Source organism: Tupaia chinensis, unplaced genomic scaffold, assembly GCF_000334495.1.
Source record: "Tupaia chinensis unplaced genomic scaffold, TupChi_1.0 Scaffold149184_1, whole genome shotgun sequence".
NCBI lineage: Eukaryota > Metazoa > Chordata > Mammalia > Scandentia > Tupaiidae > Tupaia > Tupaia belangeri.
The window spans coordinates 108,542-116,779 of NW_006209032.1; the positions used below are offsets into that span (position 1 = coordinate 108,542).

At 63.2% G+C, this 8,238-nt stretch overlaps 1 protein-coding gene across 1 annotated transcript in view; it reads right to left on the reverse strand.

The window, feature by feature from the left end:
- Positions 1-8,232, reverse strand: part of SEMA3F (semaphorin 3F) — a gene marked incomplete at its 3' end in the record, with an annotated part of 26,910 nt that extends 18,678 nt beyond the window's left edge. Inside the window, 2 exon segments of the mRNA XM_027769282.1 lie at positions 4,233-4,385; positions 8,116-8,232. Of these exon segments, the coding sequence (XP_027625083.1) occupies positions 4,233-4,341 (109 nt within the window).
- Positions 8,233-8,238: the final 6 nt, after the last annotated feature.

Below are 8,238 nucleotides of genomic sequence, written 5' to 3' on the forward strand. Positions count from 1 at the left end.
CAGGGAACCCGGCGCCGGGGCCGTGGCCCCGCCCCCCCAGCCAGTGGCAGCCCCAGCCAAAGCTTGACTGGATCTGGAAGGGCCACAGTGAAGGCCCCAGCCGCAGGCCTGGCCTCAGGCAGGTTCTCGGGCAAGCACAAGTTGCCTGTTGTCTCGACGCTCTCCAAGGCCAAGCAGCCCCTCGGACCTCCCGACTCCTGAAGTGGCCACGTCTGAGGCCCCGCACCCCCACCCCCAGGAGTAAGGCAGCTCAGCTCCCACTTCCAGGAAACTGCGATTCCAGATGCAGAGATCTGGGCTCGAGTTCACACTTGGGTCTTCCTTCCTCCCTCATCCTGGTTAGTCCTGGAACAGCCACCCCTCCCTGGCCTGCTGGCTCCAAGCTCCACTGTAGCTGTCAAAGCCACCTGACCGCTGCCCAGCCTGCTGGTGCCACTCTTGGCCCCCAGCTCCTCCCCATTCCATATACACTACTGCCTTGCAGTCTGGCTGCCCAGGGAACCCCTGGGGGGCAGAAGTAGGTCCTCTAGCTCTCCAGCGCTGCCTCACCCCTGCAGCCAGGCCAGGGTGTGGGCGACAATGCCACCCCATGCCATTTCCACCTCAGCTCACATCCACCATCTTCAGGGGTCAAGCAAGTGAGCCCCTGAACCTACGACCATGTCATTTCCTGAGGAGGCGATCTGGCGACTCGGTCCTCTGATGCCACATGGTGGTACTGTCCTGGGCCAATGGCCCCAGAGGTTCAGAGGTCGGGCAGAGGTGGTGGTGGGCAGTAAGCAGTGCTCACCCATCCACCCCTCACCTTGCTGAGCAGCCAGTGGTCCCTGGAGTCAGGGGGCCCGGGGCCCAGGGCTGCTCTGGGTATGGAGCCCCTTCTCTCTAGGCCCTGGTTCCCGATCTGCTGGGAGAGGGCGGGACTAAACCTGGAAATAAGCAAACCGATTCCATGACTTCTGCAGGCGGGCACCAGGAGCCTGCCCTCTCCTTGGGAACGGGGCCTGGGAGGGCCGAACATGGTGCTGTGGGGTCCCAGAGCAGGAGGGGGCAGTGCCTACAGCCCCCCAGCTCCAGGCCTCTCAGCTCAGTCCTAGGACATCCTCAGGCACTGGGCAGAGTCAGGCTCAATCTCAGTCCTGCTCCTGTGTGACCTGGGGAGCCCCTGGGCCCCTCTGGGCCTTCTTCCCTGCAGGAAGCCTAGGCAGACCCTCCTCAGGCCTTGGGGGGCCCATCGGCTCCTTCTCTCGACTCCTGCCTCAGTCTCCCCAGTAGCCCAGACCCCACACGTCATCACAGGACCTCTCTTCCCCACCAGACATGTTCTGGCCCCAAGTTCCCGCCAAAGCCAACCCAGGCAGCAGCAGCGTGTTGGGGGCGGCTTCCCGGCAAAAAAGAAACATTCCCCAAGCTGAACAAAGGGCCTGGCAGGGCCTGGGCACCTCCCTGCTGCTGCCCTGGGAGGAGGTGGTACCCTGGAGCCCAGGGTATGCACGGGGGGACCAGGGGAGTAAGAACTCTTCCTCCAAGACTTGGCCATGACTCAGGTGGAGAGGCCTCCAGGCCTTGCCTTGGCTGAGCCCCTGCTGTCCGGGTTCTCCAGCCCCAGACACCCAAGTCCTCTCACAAGCCGGAAATCAGAGAATACCTCGCCTCCTCCTGGGAATGTCCCCATTTGACCCCTCACTTCTGCCTGACCTTGGCTGCCAATCGCTGCTCAGGAGATGGGCCCTAGATGCCCCCCCAGTCTGACTGAGGCCCCCTTTCCCTCACAGCCTCTGGCCTCTAGCTCTGGTCAGGGTGCCCAGGCGGATGGGCGGGCAACAAGGTCAAGCCTGGCCCAGTTCCTGCCTTTGTCCCTTATCTGCCTGGGCAGTGTAGCCCCTCATGCCAGCACCTCCGGCCTGGAGGGTCTAGCCCTACCCCCTCAGGACTGGTACCTCCCAGCCTGAGCCTGAGGCCTGGGTCCTGGCTGCTAGGTCCTCCCGAGCTGAGGCAGGAGCCGCAGTGCTTCTGAGAACAAGTCTTGCTGCCCCCCTTGTATACACCCTGGAAGGAGACCCACTTCCTAACCTCTGGCCTAGCCAGGGGAGCCCAGCAGGTAAGGGCCCAGCCCTCACCGAGGGCCACTTCGTGTGGACACGACCTGCCGAGACCACCCAGGCCTGGTACAGTCAGTGCTGGGCTCCTCGGTGGCACTGACTGGCCCCCACGTACCCAAGCACCCACGGTCTCAGCCAGCTCGACTGGGAGCACCTCATCTTGTCCTGCAGAGCCCCCCAAGCTCAGCACACAGCAGGTGCTCGAAGATGTCACTAAAGGGAGGTGACATCTAGCCTAAAAGCAGGACACAGGGCAGGTGGGGACAGGGAAGGTCCTGCAGGGCAGGGGACGTGTGTGTACAGAGGCACAGAGGCTGGGCTAGGGTGGCCCCAGGCGTCCTCCAGCCCCACCCTGGGCCGCACAGCAGTCAGCACCCTAGGCCGGCTGCCAACAGCAAGCAAGCGCGGCTTTTAGTCACCGCGGGTGTCGGCTTCGGAGCTAATTGAGAGGAATCGACCCGACGTGATGTGGGCGCCGGCAAGGCCAGGACACCAGGGTTCTATTTCTGGCCTTGGCTTTGGCTCCTGCCTGACCTTGGCCCCACCCTGCCCTGAGCCTCAGTTTCTCTTTCCAGAAAACAGGGACGATGTCTTTGCCGCTGTGCCCCTGCAGGTCTCAGGGGGTTCAAAGGGGCAGGCAGAGGGTCACCCGGAAGTCTAGCCCCTCCTACTTCCTTGCATGGGTGACAAAAACGACACCTGGAATGGAGGGTCCTGGGGGTGTGGAGATCAGGCCAGCCCTCCTGTCCTGTCAGGTCAGGAGAGGAGACACCACCCCAGGGTCCCGCCCCTTCCAGATTTATTCATCTGTTCTGAGGAATTCCACCGGGAAGGGTGGAGTATCAGCAGAATAAATAGCTCACCTTCCCGGGCCTGGAAGAGGGGGTGCTTCTCCACCCACACCACTTAACTCCTCTCTGCCCTCTCGGCCCAGCCGGCACAACGTTCCTTCCAGGGCAGCCTCGGAAACACCAGAAGTCGGGATGGAGCCACTCCTCCCTTCCAGTTGCGGAGGTGGGCCGAGGGGGTGAGGGGAGGACACAGCCAAGCCACGGAAGGAAAGCTCGGCCCAGCCTTTCACCCCAATATGGCCAACCAGGATGGAGCTGGCCCCACCCAGGGCAGGCGGCTGGACCAAGTGACCTCTAGCCAGACTCGACCAAGGCGGAGAGCTCAGCAGTGACCTGCAGGTCCCCCAGGCCCCAGCCTTGGGGTAGGTGGGCCTGACCACCCCCCCACCACCACCTGCAGCAAGCCGCGAATGAGCGGGCCATCCCTACTCCTATGGACACGTGTAGTCTTGCCATGCGATCATGTGTGTCCACCTGTCCACCGGGTCAAGGGCAAAGGGGACCAGACCAGCCTGTCATCCTCAGACCCCAACCTGTGAGACCTGCCAGCACTTCCCAGACACGTGCTCACTGAGACCTCGGGAGTTGGGTCTCCAAGAGGACGCACTCTCCCTGAACCCACCAGGCACGGCCGACAGCACCCTCCCGGGTTCCAGAAGCCCCTCTTCGGACACCCAGAGGAAGGAGCCTCAAGCACCCACACCTCAGCAGAGCAGGCCTGCTCTTCCAGCCTCCTGAGGCCCCGGGGGCCCCAGATGCATAGCAGTGGCAAACACGAGTCTAAAAGGGGCGACATCCCAAGCTCCCAGTTATCACACAGAGTCCCGGGCAGACCCAGGTCCCCTAGTCCAGGGACGCACATTGGTCAGATCAGGACTTTTTCCCACAATGTCTAAGTGACAGCCTTTCTCAACACGCCACCATCCCCCCTGCTCCACAGCCCTCTCACAAGAGGGCGACCCACAGGGCTGCACGATTTGTCCCCATTCTTTATTTACTGAGGGGGGGCGCGTCCTTGACAGGGCCTGCTCGTGCCAGGACGCCGACCGCCTTCCAGCCTGCTGGGATCGTGGGTGCACACTGCATGTTCAGGTCAGGCGACGACCCAAACCCACGGCTTCCCACATGGCGCCAGCATCACACGCCAGTGCCCTACCACCTGTGCCGCCAAGGCTGGCTCTGTTTTGTCCCTTGTCGGCCTCAGGCTCCCCTTTCTCTCCTGTGCAGTGGAGCCAAGTGCTGTAAGAGTTGATACCCGGAGAAGACCAGGGCAGCCTCTTACCTTTAAACGAGAGCCGGACACGGGGCGTGGCTGGGAGGTCCTGGTTGGGGATGGCTGGCCAGGCCCCTGTCAGTAGGGAAGCCCAGAGGAGGAGACCAGCGACCAGCATTGTGGGAGGGGCCTAGGGCCCAGGAAGCAGCTCCGCTCTGACACCTGGGAAGGGGGACCAAGATTAGAAAGGACGAGACAGACTGGGGCCGTCCTGCCAAGACTTCCCTTTTCGCTTCCTGCCCCAGGTACTTGGTTTCCCCACCTAAACAAGAAGGGTGATGGGTGTCTCCACGCTTAGGCCCAGGGTGCCAGCCTCGCTCACTCCTGTTCTTTGGCCTGGCTTTATCGGGGAGGTATCTCCAGTGGGCCTGAAGACCACGCAATGGTGGGCAGGCTCGGGTCACCAGAGCTAATGGGAACCACTGGAGACCCACACCTGTCCCCACAACCTCCGGAATTCTAGTCAGTGGGCCCAGCCAAAGCCTGCAGTCTTGCAGGCCTTCTGGGTTCCCAGCAGGCTCTCCCTCTGCACCTCTGCCAAAGCGGGGTGCTCCTCTCTTCACCTTGAGAGTGGGGGAAGAGATGGGGTCTATCCTGCTCCTCTCAAAGCTGGGAATTCTGAACCTAATGACTAGGATGGAGGGGAGGCCTGGGAGAGAGTAGGGGGCTGAAGGGACACGTGCAACCACCGAAGAGGAAGAAAGCTAGCACCAGTCAGAAAAGGAGAGGCAGAGAGCAGCAGCACCCACGCTTACTGAGATCAAAGCAGGAAGGACCCAGGTCAGACGGGCAGAAGGACTTCCTGCCCGGGAAAAGTTCCAGCTCTGCTTCTAGAGCTTGAAGGAGGAGGGCCAGGCTGGCCAGTGGGCCTGGGCCAGAATCTGAGCCAGCTCCACTGTCCCCTCCAGAGCCCCCACATCCTCAGCAGGTCCAAGTTTCGATACTGTGTTTGTCAAATATTGTCTCCCCAGGCAGGCTGGCTGTTGGGTAAACGCAGCCCAGCACCAGTTGTCAGAACATATTGCTCCCTCCCCCTGCGCAAGGCAGCGCCAATTCCCACCCCACCCCGCCGATGCGCTGGGGCTGGGGGCATCAGGAACAGGCGTGGGAGCCCCGTCCCCCAGATCTGCCCTGTCTATTCCCTTCTCCATAGGAGGTAGGACCCGAGGGCCATTCCTAGGACTCTGGGGTGGGGGTCGGAGAACTGTGGCCTTTATCCCCTGCCATGACCCAGTGCGGAGGCAACCCAGGCTCCACGTCTGCCTCTTTGGCCCAATCAACAGCCACTGGTGCCCTCCCCAGACCCCTGCCCTTGACCCTGCCCAGGCCAACCACTCATGGTCCCTCAGACAGGAAGTGTAGCTTCAGGCCTCCCTGTCTGCTCCTCCTGGAGCCCTCTGGGAGCACCCTCTCCTGAGTACAGGCACCCCTCGAGATCCCCCCAGCACAGCACGGATGCGCCCTCCTTCCTAGGAGGCTGGCTGGGGGAGCGGAGAGCAGCACTGGTCCCTTCACCTCTCTTCTGGGGCACCCAGAGGGTGCTGACTGATGGCAGCTCTGACCAGGGGGGCGGTGGGAGGAAGGCTGTGCAGCCACCGTCTCCCTGGGGTGCACCTGGCAGGCACTCCCCGACAGTGGTGGATCCACACGTCCACACTCGCATGCCCACACACGTCCTTACAGGCTGAGTTTGCTCAAGAACTTGACCTGCTGGTGGGTGGGGCTCAGGGGAGCTGGGAGTCCTGGCGTGGGGGGAGACTGGAGGTGCTTCAGTCCCTGGGAGGGCTTTGATCCCAAGTATCAGGGGTTTCTATTAACCTGTCTCCTTGTGACCTCAGTTTTAATTCATCCATTTTCCTAGTGACAAGGTCAGGGTCACCAAGGACACAGCTGGTGTCAACCAAGGTATCCAGGAAGGGGGGGGGTTCCCACAATGCCCAGCCCTTTAAAGAGGAGAGTGGGGGATGCTGGGGCTTCCAGCCCAAGGCCAGGCCCCTCTTGGCAGCCTAGGGGGTGGAGGAGAGAAGGGAGAGGAAGAGCAGAGGGACCAGAAAGAAGGGGTGTGCTTTCCTACCGTCCCTTCCCCTCTGCCAGCCTTCCATTCAGCTCCAGCCCCCAAGTCAGACCAAGCCCAGGTGGGTGGACAGAGGAGGAACAGCCACCGCCACCTGGGAGCCCACCAGGAGGAGAGCAAAGGAGGGAAAGGAGGCTGGCGGGAGGGAGCAAGGGAGGGAGGCAGGCGGGAGGGAGGAGGAGAGGGAGGAGAGAGGGAGGGACGGAGGAGAGGCGCTCAAACAAAGAACGGAGGAGCTGGGGCTGGCAAGGGGTGCAGGGAAGGGGCGGCCAGAGCAAGGGGTCCGCAGGCACCTGGGGGCGAGACCAGGGGGCCAGGTGGCCAAAGTGTCGGCCATCCAGACCTCCCAGGCTTGGGGGGGGCAGCTGGCCTCAGGGAAGGGAGGTTGGCTCCTCTGAGCTGAGAGCTGCCTGGCTGGGAGGGGGCAGGATCAGGAGCTCTGGGGGAGCATCAAGAGGAGATTATTAACAGCACCCCACCCGCCAACCAGTGCCTCAGACACCCCCCCAACAAGAGCGCCTTCCTGGCGCCTTGGCGTCCCCCTCCCCCAACGCCTCATGGACCAGGAAGCAGAGCCACCCCAGCGTAGCTGGGACTGAAATCCCCCTTTTGTGGCCAGGGTTTCCCAGTCAAGGTCACCTGGTCTTGGCTCCATCCCCCCCAAGGTATGCGGAGCAGTGGGGGCGAGGCTGCTTGCTTCTCTGGCCCCCACCTCCGCACTTCCGGGCCTGGCTCCCTCGGAGCTGAGGGGGAGCAGCAGGGGTAGGCATGCCTGTGCCCTCACTAAGCTAAGCACGGACACTGTACCCACCGGGCCCAGGCACACCCCCCAGGGCGCCTGGGAACAGGCCCAGCTCCATCCAGACCTCTGCGCTGGGACGAGGCTCCCCAGGCTCTGGTGCAGTTTTCCTGTCTCAGCAGCTGGGAGACAGTCTGGGTGAATTCAGGAGGCCAGGGTCCCTGACCTGGTCCAGCTCCACACTGGTGCCTTCAGTTCCCGCCTCCCCAGGGCTAAACAGCTCTCTCAAGGACCAGGGTGATGGGTCCAGCTGGGCCCTGAGCCCTAGCTCAAGCAGACTCCTCTGCCAGCACTGCCTCGCTCCCGGGGCCGCCTCTACACCCTCCCGTGTCACCTGCTCCAAGCTTACAGACCCCCTCTGACCCATGGCCACTTCTCCACTGCGGGTCCTGGGTCAGACTGGGCTTGACTGCAGGCTCGCAGCCACCTACACCGGGCCCCTCATCCAGGCAGGACTCCCTGATGCAAAAGCAAACCCAAGGTGGCAGCTGGGAGACTGGTGGTCCTCCTGCTCTGGCTGATCTGGGAGGACCCCCACGTGAGGGCTGCCAGTGCCCCCTTTCCTTTGGGCTGACTGTGTCCTCCTATAGGGACACTGAGGCAGGGCAGGCACACCTACAAGGGAAGACGGCTGCCCCAGGCACTGGTGACAGAGAGAGCTGGGACGGGGAGGGAGATTGGGACTCCCGCTCCAGAAGTGTGAGGGTGAGGGGATATGGGAGCACCCATCCTCCCAGAACCTTGCAGAGGGGAGGGAAAAAGTTGCTTTACACACTGCTGACCCCGCAGGCCACATCCTCCACACATCCCCGCGCTGCCCCGCAGCTAAGGGGTCTGGGCCGCCTGGACAGGTAGGGAGCCCACCCCAGTCCTGTCGTCCCTGAGTCTATGGGCAGCCCCCTGGTTAGCCTAGACCCACTCCCAGGACACTTCTACGGAGTTGCAGTGCCGCGGTCCCAGAGGGTCCGCAGGGTGGCCCAGCCGCCTGCCCGCTCCCTCCCGGTTCCCGTTGCGCTCACCTCTTCTGCGGCGGCAGGGCCTGGGCGCCCGAGCGGCTGCTGCGGCTGCGGAGCGGCTCCCGCTGGGCCGGCCCGCACTAGGGGCCCCCCGGGGCCATGGCCCTGCCCGCCCCCTCCCGCCGC